At 35.6% G+C, this 13,262-nt stretch overlaps 2 protein-coding genes across 3 annotated transcripts in view; one reads left to right on the top strand and one right to left on the bottom strand.

Moving 5' to 3' along the window:
• LOC134853905 (cytoplasmic dynein 1 light intermediate chain 2-like) overlaps positions 1-13,262 on the bottom strand; it is a 485,619-nt gene that overhangs the window by 414,903 nt on the left and 57,454 nt on the right. The window lies entirely within an intron of this gene.
• The window catches only part of LOC134854138 (uncharacterized), a 36,975-nt gene that overhangs the window by 21,190 nt on the left and 2,523 nt on the right, over positions 1-13,262 (top strand). The window contains exons 7-9 of the mRNA XM_063870260.1: positions 9,790-9,993; positions 11,365-11,610; positions 12,928-13,209. Of these exons, the coding sequence (XP_063726330.1) occupies positions 9,790-9,993; positions 11,365-11,610; positions 12,928-13,209 (732 nt within the window). The remainder of the gene's footprint in view (positions 1-9,789; positions 9,994-11,364; positions 11,611-12,927; positions 13,210-13,262) is intronic.

Raw genomic sequence — 13,262 nt, 5'->3', positions numbered from 1 at the left:
TCGACAAAGAGATCATTTCTTAAATGCTTTTCTCTCAAACAGTCGCTCAAATATTTATCAATTTTAAACATTTTTTTTCAATACTTCAAGTCTTTATAATCTTTCTTTTTGATATCATCGAATCTTTTCTAATAATCATAATAATTTTTTGTAACATTTTTTTAATTTTCTACACAATAATTGAACTATTCCTCCAACTTTCCAAAACCCTTGAATATATCCACAGGTACGATTTTAACAACTTGTCTAAATGATACGAACAATTTTCAGTAGAACTGATATTTTTTTATTGTTTGTAATTTTCATAACATTTCTATCATCCCTCATTTTGACAATATGTAAATGTATAAAGAAAGCAATCATTACATTTGCCCTAGCAACAATTTTTCTAATTCTTTTTTTAGAAGAATATTATAATAAACATAAACCCTCTCACTAAAGTAACAATTTAAAAATCCATCAAAAATTGCTACCCAACAGTCACAGAATCAGTCTTCACCGACATCATCCCAAGATAATCCAACACCACCTTCAACTACTCAAAACCCTCAAACATCTACACGAATTTCTTTTCAAGACAATCCATACATCTTTGAAGAAAGGCACGCTCGTTTATCTGAACCACTAGAACCAGTTCAACGACAAGCATCCCTAAGTGAACCAACATATAATCTTTACCCAACACTACCACAAGAACTAAGTAGAATACGAAACCTTAGTCAAAACCAAAACACAGCAGAAATAAATAGACAAATTATACATCCTCGACGAAATAGAAATTTTCAAACTCCCCGAGTTCATTTTGATATACCTCAATCCCCAACACAAACCACTCCAGAAAACACCACTGGTATCACACCAGAAACTCCTACACTTTTTTCACAACGAAGCACTTCAAGTCTACCTTCAGACTACTTAGGTTCAACACCAACATCTGAACAGATACGTGAAAATCCCTTTAACCCCCCAAACCTAACATCACGACTGCCATATTGGACTACAAATTCATTCACACAAGGTGAACCAAATTTAGTCAATGACCCCATAGATATTTCTACGGATACAACAACATCCTCATCACTACCAGAAACATTATCACTACCATCAACACCATCAATAAGTCAATTTTCACCACTACCCTTTAACTTAAATTTTCCAAATAATCTCGACGCCAGATATCGAGAACAATCATCAATAAATATTCCTTTAAGATTAGATTGGAATACATTCACAGCACCTCCACCACTATTTGGACAACATCAAGAAAGTAACCGCCTTCATAACTGGGCACTTAATAGATTACAATATCGCCAAGATATTCACAACGATATCCGTGATCACAATATTCAAATACTCCAACAAAACAGTTTACAATTAAAATTTGAAATCACAGTTAAGTTAAATAATATTACCCAACATCCCTACCCATTAAATCCACCTAACATAACAGCTCAATCACTACCACCACCGTTTATAACTACTGAAGTAATATACAAATACGACAGATACACTAAAAACACAATTGGTTACATTACATTTTATAATCCATACTCAGGATTATCATACACATGTATATTCTAAAATTATTAATTTTTCTCCAAACCCTTTTTCTAATAACCTCAAATCAAAATATAAACCCTTCCCCTCGTACAGGACCACAAGATTTATTAGTAACACATTACGATTGCGAAGAAAATGAACAAAAAACACTACATAAATATGCAATCAATCAGGTATCACAATGTGAAACAGAACCACAAGCTATAGAAACCACAGATATAATAGCAACACTCTATTCAAAAGCCCGAGCAACAACAGTTACAGGTTATAAATTCACAGCAACATTTTCCGAAAAGAAAGTACATTGTTCACAAGTCTCGAACGGAAACAAAAACCGACTTGACCATGAATCATTCTACCAAAGTAATATAGAACGTCTTTTACATCTCAATCCCGACGATTGTAAAAATGAATTACTTAGACTAAACATCACAAAAAATAAAAACTCCCAAAGAAAATTAGTTAATTTTCAAGTTTTTTCAGACTCTGTACATCAATCACAACTTGAAAGACACCAAGGACATATAAGACTAGACGAAAAATACCCGTATAACGGCGCACACGGACGATTAACCTATGACCTACATGATAAACACTGGATACCACACATTGGTATAAATAACCCATCAAACTGCAAAGCAGACACAAAAAATAAAGGATACCAAGAAATAATGTTTTTCGATTGGAAAATACAACTCGAAAAAATACAACTCACACGAGATTTATCTGATAATACAATGATCTATCAAGGAATCCGACTACCTTGTAAAAATGATCAAGGATATTGCGACCCTACAACGAGAACACAAGCAACAATTGTTTGGTTCCCCGAAGACACATGTACAACATTTCAAGTAGCAAAAATACACGCTCGTATGATAAAATTTCACGAAAAATATTTCATACAATCAATTCCATATGAACAAGTCCATCCATCACGCAAACTAAGTTCCGATTTTCGAAACATAGACAATATAGAAAATAAATTGACACGTTTTCAAATATATCAAGAAACAGAACTTGCATGTAAATACAGGAATCCACTTCACAGAACACAATACTCTGAAATATTAGTTGAATATGAAAAAGGATTCGACATGACCACTGGTAAAGTAAAAATCGACCCATACGCCACAGGTCATCCTCTAAACGAAGGAACATCCTATATACCAGTTAATTTTGAAAAAAGCAACGGACAACCTGGTGGACATCTAAAACCTTATGACACCAGAAGCACACGCTTACAAGAATTATCACTAATGAATACTACATATTTTGGTAATATCCACTATGATATTCATTTGGATATGAAACTAGACTATACAATTAGCCGCATTTTTCAAGAAATGTCACTCTCTGAATTAGAAACACTACATCAACTATGCGAATTAGAACGAACACAAATACTACAATCACTTGCACTAGCAGTATTAAAAATACCCTACGCAGGATACTTATTATCAGGAAATAGATCAAATTTTTTAGACTACGAAGGAAACATCTTATGGTTTTATACTTGTACTAAAAAAAGTATCACCACTATACGTTTTTGAAGATAAACGATGTTATAAAAGAATTCCTATCTTTTATAAGAATAAAGTACATTTCGTGGATACACTTTCACGAAGAACATATTTCTGGGATACCGCAGTCCCATGTGGATCAGAAAATAGCCACAATGTAGTACAACTAAACCCTGATGAAAACAAATATTATCTTCTCACTCCATATCCCACATTAATGCAATCACTCAAAAAATTTTCACCAGAAAGCATTCGCGCTATTGCTCGAAACCCAAATATAGACTTACAATCAATAGGAATCTATTCAAAATCAGATATTCAACATCACATTAGAACACAACAATTCCAAGAATTATTAACACAAATGGACACTATACAAAGACAATCAATAGACCAAAACTTACGCAAACTTGCAGAAACCGCAGGATTTGCCGATATCTACACGCAAGACTATAGCGGATATTTTAAAGACATAAAAGATTATATATATCTAAACGGCGAAAAATACCGTCCCCAAGATATATCACCAATTAACATTTTTAGCTTTGTTACACTCAAAAATGAGATCCTAGATTTTCTAGGATGGCCCTACTACATCTTAGAAAAATTGACTATTTTATACGCAATGTTTAACTTTATTGGATTTCTTTTCTCACTCTTAAAAGGAATCTACAATACATGTGCTATACACACACAAGTAAACAGACAAGCAAGCGTAGCACGCATACTCTTTGCAGGATTTTTTGGAATTTTTTCCACATCTATAAACAAAATTCTTTTAGACGCACAAATAAAAGAATATAACACAAAAATAACAACACGACAAAATACATACGACGAAGAACATAACAATGTCGACACACAGCCAACGGCACCACAATTACCACCCCTACCAAATAACCATCCACTATCCCTAGCCCCGCGAAATTTTAGAAATTTAGCAATCACACATAATCCAAATTTTCGACTCACCACATCACAAAGTCCCGTCCAACATATAATGACACATCCATCACAAGATGATAATACTTATGAACAAATTATTGAACAGCCCCATACCACCGCTTTTCAATCTCAAAATAATAATTTTTTTAGCCCACGATGAGCCGCCAACTTGGATCACTCCATCGATCAAATTCCCATCCAACCAACCTTACCTCTTCAATCCCAATAATACCACTTTTTGCTTTTCCGCCACCCGATTTTCCATCTAGCAATGTAACATCAGGCATGAATTCCGACACTAACTCACAAATTTCAGTTTTATACTCCATTTCACAGCTAAATAACCCGAATATTGAAACCCCCGACGAATTTGCCGACTCAGAACCATCTCCATCCAATAATTTTCATAACCCTTCTCATTTTTCTCAACCTCCTTTTCAACCCATATTATCAAATAACCCTGACCCAATCACTCCTACACCCTCTTATGCTTCCCAAGTTACCCCAACCTACTCCTCATACCATTCTGACCAATCATCTCCAGACACCCCCCGAATCTCCCCAGAGCTAGACAATTTTATTACCCTCCAACAACAACCCTACCACCTTAACACCCCGACCATAAACCAAATCTCCTCCACTACAAATTCATCCAATCCCCCTACACCCTCTTCAAATTATACCGAATCATTAGCACCATCATCCACATCAACTGAATCCTCACTCAACACTAATAGAGCTTATCGCACTTTTAAAAGAAAGTTCCCCAACCATCCTTTCCCAGCAAAACCAGGAACAGCCCGAGAATACATCAACCACCCCCAACATACTAACACTAGAGAATTTTTAGCCATCACTTTACCCTCATTTCCACAATACACCTTAAACACCCCTCATGACGCTAACGAAACACGCAACTTTGTAGACGAATACGTTTTAATGCCCACTCTCTCTTGGACCTCATACTATCATTTCACTAACCCTCTTTGCTTACCTTTAACTAACACATCCATTGATATAGACCGAAACAAAGACATGCTATATCGACTAACTACACCACTCACCGCTAGACAATTTACTTACGTTGGATATAAAAAATCACTAAAAATACACACTGCACCTAGAGCTAACGAATACACACTAGAATACTATGATCACAACATCATCAGAGCTAACCAAGATCAATTCTTAGACGACGATCGCTTCGCTAACCCACAAATCACCGAGAAATTTTTCATCAAGACACCATATGTGTTTACACTAAACATCTTCGACCGAAAGTTTGATCACATTATTTCAGAAGCACTAACAAGCACACAAGCGTACGAAAGTTTTAAAGAACGCTTCCAAATCTTTTCACTAACCTTTCATTTCCTTGCACCACACGAAAGAGATTTACACTGCTCACACGATATTATGTTGCGAACTAAACAAACACATACATACAGCTACTATCGTTTCATCCAAAATCACTTTGACCTCCACACACCCTCTAGACAACCACACCATCGCTTTCAATTCATCAATTCAAAATACACTTCACCGTATTTCCTAAATTTCACATATTGTATTAAAAATACTAACCTTCATGGTATTCTTCGTAATTATGACCCCATAACCCAAATGTATATTTTCTGCCCCATCACCAAGACCTTCAACGCAGAAGAATCCCGACCCTTCCTTATCCCGCACGAGTTTGTACAGCCTATAGAAATCCCCATTTTAGAATTCATCCACAACACTAAATTTAACCACAAGTTATATAACTTAATCCAAAACACACCTTATGAGTTTGCAGTAGGCACTGAAGAACTAACCACTATTAAGGCACTTCAATTGCTTTGGCCACTACTTCAAACTAAAAATATCATCCGCATCTTAGCTAAACTACTAACAACTTCAGAACTAATTCACGATATCTTCCCCCACGGTTTTTTCCCCGACGACTAACAGGTAAGTATGAACTAAATGAATATTACTAACTAATTAAAATATTGAAAAACTCACCATTCCTTATTCATGTTTTCTTTAGATTTTTAGCCTTCATCTTCAATCATCTGAAAAATTCACAAAAGAAAAATAAAAAATAGCAAACTTCTTCAAAACTATTTAAAACCCTATTTAACTTTTGCACCAACAATTAAATAAATATAATACCAATGCAGTAAATTAATTTATAAAATTTTCCCCTAAAAGCAGTAAATCTACATATGATGAAAATTTGTATCTTAAAATTCCCCCATTACTAGCAGTAAATTTCCAAATTCTATGCAGTAAATTAATAAAATGCAATTGCAGTACTAACCTTTTGATATTTTCATTCATTCGCACAGAAATTCTATCCACACTCGCACAGCTCGCCCACGAAGAATTGTTTAAAATAATGAATTTCAGTTTCAAGTTTTCACACTCAACAACTCTAACAAATAGTAACAAGTTTCAAACTTTCCTTTAACCCGGTTGGAAAGGAATCATATACTAAACAAAACTAACCAACGCAGCTTACTAAATACCACAAATCATAAAATAACAGCATGACTAAGAAAAGGAAACCAACGGTACCCAAACCGGATTAACCCAGTTTAAAACTGGATAATTTATTCTTTTGAAGACTATTACAAAGTCTTAGAAAGAAATAATAAAACACAAAAAAGTCAAAAGACAAACCCATACCACAAACAATTTGCTTTTTGGAAAAAGTACATAACCAACAAAACATAAGTAAAACCACAACAAACCCAACATAAAATGTTGTCACATAACAGGACCCCTCATAAAAACCGCATGAAATCATACTCCCACACCTGGCCTAACCCACCAGGAAAGGACGTCCTGAGCATGCTCTATAGCCGGCCTAACCCACCGTGCTACATCCACGCTTTGTAACCACACCTTTATTTTTAATAAGAGCTACTCAAGGGTGAGTAACTCTTCAAAATAACCGAACTAAAACAAAAAGCTTTTGTGAAAACAACTAACTAAAATCATAATTAAAAAATATTAAATTAATAAAAGTTTTATAAAATGTAAAATCACATGATGCAATATATAGATCAGAATACAACACCAAGGACGAACATCAAAAGACAAGACGACCTCACTACACTCGAGAGAGAATGACCAACTATAATCGATATGCCGCTCACAATCACAACTCAAAGGATTTAGAGTACGACTTGACCTCGCAGAAAAGGACTTCATTGAACTAGACCAATGACCACCTCGATGTTCAAGTATACGTACAGATCCGAGTAACCAGGCATCCCCTCCACGCACAATCTCCACGCCATTCCCGAGCTAGATCAAACACAAAAGAAGTTCTCTCCGAAGAACAGAAAAACCTGACATAGCCAACCATTCTGAAACCAGAATTGATGCTGTTGCAGAGACTCAGTCGTTGTCACAAGAAGAACACAACGTCTTGTGTCCTCAATTCCAGATCCCTGGAACTTCCTTAACAAAAAGGAAACAAAAGAAAAATGATGTTCGCCAAATACCAACGTCCATCATCCATCCTTGAACTACAAAAGAACTGTTCTAAAAAACTCTGTAAAACCCGGATGGGTGGAACCTGATCTAAACTATATTTTATGATTGGATAAATTAAATGTTTTACCAATGTAAAGTATTTAATATTAACCAATCATGATCCATCTAACTAACAACCCACTTATTTGTAAGTGCTGAAGTTACTTGTAATTTCAGCACCAGAGAGATTTGAATTTAACTTAGAAATTAGTTGGACTCTCCCGAGCACTTCAGCAGCCGCAATAAACCAGTATACCCTAGATCTATTGAGCCTAGCAGAGACTAGTTAAACAACCTGAGACTAGATAGTATAAGAGTAAGATTAGGATCGGTATTAGACTAAGAAGTTGCACGAATCTATCCGGCCGAAAATAAGATAGCGTGACGAGCAGACGGTGTACCCTATCCGAAATTACTCTATGAGTTACACTCCAGTCATAACTCACGTGTACCTGGCGTTTTGCCTGCTTCTGTTCAAACTGTAGAGAAACTGATTCTTGTCTAAACCTTTCAATCGTAGACGAAGGAATTTTATCCCTTCATTTTGACTTTTGTATCTATGTAAGTTCATAATAATAATTAATTGGAAAATTTCTCTAGTTGGGTTAGGATTACACAAAAAAGGAAGAGAACAACATTTGCTCACATTTTTACCTGAATTATTAATGTGCATTTAATTGTGCATTAAATTCAAAGCCAAAATTTTACCCCCAAAATTGGCTATTCTGATTTTCTAGTAAATCAGGAATTACGGTAAAACTACCAAGGTAAAAGATGAAAAATTTGTAACAAAAGAAGCCCCTTACACAGCCCAGCCCGACTGAGATTTAGATCTCCAAAAATCTGAATTTAAGAAAATATTTTTGCTTGAACCAATAAGATGTCAGTTTCAAGAGTCGAGGAACAGAGATCAAACTCTAATATAGGTCGTAACAATTTTTTTTTCGGTTTTTTCTTAGGAAAAGTCTTAAAATTTGTTAAGGCTCCAATTTACTTTTTCGCGTTTTGACTTATGATTTTTTTTAGTTCAGTTGATATCCTCTGTTGAAAAGAAGGCAAATTCCACTATCGAAAAGGGAAAATGTAAAGGTTTTAAAAACATGGTCAACTTCTAATTTGATAATGGAATCCAATTCTCAGATTCCCTAGCGAAATAAAAAATTAACCCATTGATCCAGTTTTCCCAAATTGGGTTATTCTTATCAAACAATTGTCAATCAAAAATTGTTCTAGAAATTCAAAGAGATTTAAGGCCCTCTATTTTTTTCTTGGAAAATTGAGATTTTTTAAAAACAAGTCAGTGTTTTCGAAAAACAAGTCGGCTGTGTAAGAGGCTCTTCTTATTATGAATTTTTCATCAATTTAAGTGGTAGTTTAGCGTACTTATTTTGGTTAACTTAAAAACGTCAGGATTGCCGTTTTTGGGGTAAAGTTTTGGCTACGATTTTTTGGAAAATAAATTGCGCCATAATAATTCTGGTACAATTCTGGTAAAAGTAACATTTGTTCTCTTCTTTTCTTATCTAATCGAAACCTCAAAATCAGCACTGCAGTTTCGAAAGTAACTTCGCCAGCCGAATAAAAAAAGTTACCAAGTGACCCAGTTTTCTCAAATTGGGCTGATTTAATTCAAAATTGTCAATCATATTTTGCTCTTGATATTTTTTCGCTGCAGTTTTAAAATGTCAAATTTAAAAAAAACCATTTAGGTTTCTTAAAACTAGTAAGTTATTTTAATTAGTTTCCTTGAGTTCATAACCGTTGTTTGACCTGCTTGTTGGCTATTTTTGAATGATGATGAACGAGTTGAGTTTTCACGTATTTGTCGTGCAATTTTTTTCGGGAAAAGGCTTTATTTACGCTGAGTTTTATGTGTTTTTTACTCTAATTAATTCACAAACAAAGAGCAGAAGGAAGTAGTCGGATTCAAAGATTTGTTTCCGGATTTTATTTCGGCTCCAAACACAAGATATATCTGCTGATGCGCGTTACTGATTGTTTTCATTTTCATGTGAGAAAACAGTTTCTGCGCTGTTGTGATTAAATGAGTTTTTTTCGAAATCTGAGGCTTGGGTTCGATTTATGGCTTTTCTCTGAAGTCTTATGTTTTGAGCTGTGTTGTCAGGTTTTTGCCATTGTGTCGCTTTGTATTTGCCATTATATATCACGCAGTATCAGTATCTGTGTTTAGTTTGCTGCTCACATGGTTATGTTTTGTTTCTTGTTTTTGCAGATATACGGGGCTCGAGCAACAGTGAAAAACCACAACAAGTTCAGTGACAACTTCGTGATTCACACCAAGTACTGTTTGACGAGGAGTAGCAGACAGAGGTTCAGACTGCAGCTCTACTCTAGACTTGAGTTCACGTCCTCGTGGGTGCTGATGAAAGATGTCATCAGAGACCAGGTGGATGTAGGCATGAAGGACCACTGCGAGGTAAACAAAACTAAATAAATAAGAAAGTATGGCTCTTTTTAGAGTTCCCCCCCCACTTGCGATTTTTGCCTTATGAAAGCAATGCTCACACTTTCGACGTGCACAGTAATTGCCGAATTCCGAAGATATGCAAAGACATATACGTCGACGTGACTGGGCCACGAACAACCGACCGATAGACTGTGAGGCGGACACCTTAGCCACTAGACTGCTTCGAAGCTAAGAGGCGTGAATGTTTACATTAGGTACTACAATAGGATTACGCGCTTGAAACAAGGCCTGAGAGTTGTGCTAATTGTGCTGAAAAAAAAAACAATTATATTACTTGAGTTGCGTTCATCCAGTTCTCGTAGGTTTCTATTTTAGAAAAATTTTGTTTTATTTTACTCAGTTCGTTCCAGCTTTGCCGTGAATATTATTCTAATTGAAATTTTTTTTATCGATACGCGGTTAGTCATGTCAAAAAAATCAGTGAAACAGTCGAATGCTAATTTTTGCTGCGTTCGTTTGTTGCACTTATTATAAGGTGTTATTGCACAGATAATTGATTTCAAACTGATTTAGAATTTGCTGCAATTATTGCTGCATATATGTAGCTCTGTGACAAAATTGGACGTGCGATCATATACAACCGATGGCATTCAGTTTTTGTTTTGCAATGTGTGCATGGAAACAGCGTGCTAACATATCCACGCAAAATATCAGCTTGAAAATATAGAAATTAAAGTGGCATACTCATAGCACGTGACTTGGACATGAATCATTATCGTGAATCACGAGTACTAGGCCATTTAAAATTAAATAATGCATGCAAATGTTAGTTTTTGCAACAGCTTTTATAGAACATGAATGGCCAGTGAGAGATGCAGTAATTCAGGCATTCAATGTGGCTTCTACTGTATAAGTTGCATGTACATCTATAGAAAATTCGAATGTTTCAAGAATACTAATCCCAACTTGGCACATAATGGCAGGAGTGTAGGTTGAGTTAAAGTAGGTTCTATTTATTCATCGGATATATTGATGAACAGCAAAGGTTTTGGGGCATTTGCATTAAAAGTCATGTTGTAATGCATGTAAAGAGCTCTGATGAAATATTAATGATGAAGTCAGTCGACTTTTAAAAGTTTTAAATCCCAGGTTTTAAATCCCACTCATCGATTTCAGAAAGTCAGTAAATGTGTTGTTTTTTTGACATCTGGATCTTTGCTTCTAAGAAAAATGTTAGTGTATCAATTTTGAACGACCTTGGTTTTTAAATGCGCCCCTCATCTTGTAGGTGGCTCTGTTTTTTGGAAGACTTACTGATAGTGATGCAGAGTCTTCATTTTTATCAATAAAAGGCGTCACTATCGTTGGTACATGATTCAGGCATTGGACAAAGCACTACAACTGAAGATATCAGAGTCCAAAATAGCGCCACCGAATGCGTCCAGATCAGCAGTAGTGAAAGGCAGTAGTAATTTGCAAAGCGGAGCAGCTAATATGGATGGGAGCGAGAAGTCAGATTCGGCCAGCAATCTGCCTGGCACAAGTGCTGGATTGAGTCATGCAGGGCTGTCAAGGAAGAAACACAATGGTACTCTGGTGAACAGGGATTCCTCGATCGGACAGAGGGTTAGCGTTTCTTGTATTAACATATAAAAAATTGAACATGGAAACGAAATATTGAGAATACCCGATCTTCACAAAATTAAGAATAAATCGATTTCTACGGAATAATGAAAAAAATTGATCGTCACAAAGTAATGGTAAATATCGATCTTCAAAAATTTTGAAAAAAAAATGATTTTCACAGAAGTGATCTTCACAAAATGCGGAGAACTAGATCTTCACATGATATATCGAAAAATCTATCTTAAATTATTTACAAATTTTTTCGATATCTGTAAACTATTACATGCTGTTTATCAGAATCTGATTAATTAAAAAAAACAGTGCATTGAAGTGGTTCTTTCAACATTGATTTTTTAAATTAAACAAGACTGCTCGTATCAGAACGAAGCCCTTAATGTTCCGACTGCCTTTTAAGGTTTTATGGAGCAGTAATAACATCAAAAAATTAAATGTAATAAAAATAAAATGAAAATTTTTTTTTTCTAAATTTTGAATTTTTTTTTGAAAATCATTCCCCACCCGCCATATAAAGTACAAAAGGAAAGATTTCGCTCCTTGTAACAAATCAATTATGGCAAATAAGCTTCTTTTTCAACCAATTTGGAACGATTTTAAGACGGATTAACTCTCCGCTTACGCGTTAACAGCGCGAAATATATCGCGCAATCTTTAAACCCCCCAAAACTTTACGAAAAATGATCACAGGTAAAATATCTTTTCAAATTTGAGCTCAGGACAACAATAGCTTTCGAATGATATTAAAAAAATTCCGTCAAAAATGGCTAGTTGAAAAGTCGAAATTTGTCTGAAGAAACAAAAAACCCACCCCGAGCACAAATATTCCGTTACTTTCGTATCGAAAGTCGGAACAAAAAAACTATATAGTCCGGTTTTCGCAATTCAAAAAGATCAACCAACATACGAGGATCAACGTTTAACTTTAAATAAAAAACGATACAGTAAGGTTTTCGCAGTTCAAAAGCTGTATCTTGGTATGATTTTGTTAAAATTAGGACGATTTATCCTAAGATGAAAGGACCAACATACGAGCTGTTCAGCTCATTTAGAGAACCGATTTTGTACACCTGGTCAAGATCTGCAAGCAATTTTTTAAACTGTTTTTCTTGGCTGAGTAAAGTTGCCTCGCCGTCAAGCAACGAGCGCTGATCATGATGGGCCTCGAAAATCTGATTTTTCGATTGAGAGGCGGAGACGTAACCACTTCACGTCCGCTCCCCATGAATGGTTCTTAAAACTTTTTTTTAAAGAATCTTCTTATTTTTTTACTAGCTTTTGAATATATTTATTTATTACTAGGAGAGATGCGGGTCCATTCATGAAGCCTTGCCAGATGTGTTGGGTAGTCGACTGAACGAACACGAACACCGTCTCGGTTCAAGCTCGTCTGAGTTGAACCGAGGCGGAGGAACGACTCGAACACGCCACCGAGGAGGGACATCTCGTCTCTCTCGTCTTTCTTCGGGTGGTGAGGTCGTGTGGGGTTCGAGGTCGGTGCAATGGATGGTGATTCTGCTGCTCGTTTTGGCCTCAATTTCTCATTCTATGCTCATTTATCAGCTCTCAAACATATCATCACAGGTGAGTGCGTAACTTTATATATATATATATTGACGCTTGCGATTCGCAAGCGT

The sequence above is a fragment of the Symsagittifera roscoffensis genome, chromosome 9 (assembly GCF_963678635.1).
Source record: "Symsagittifera roscoffensis chromosome 9, txSymRosc1.1, whole genome shotgun sequence".
NCBI classification, from domain to species: Eukaryota; Metazoa; Xenacoelomorpha; order Acoela; family Convolutidae; genus Symsagittifera; species Symsagittifera roscoffensis.
This window is presented reverse-complemented; position numbering and strand designations above follow the sequence as displayed.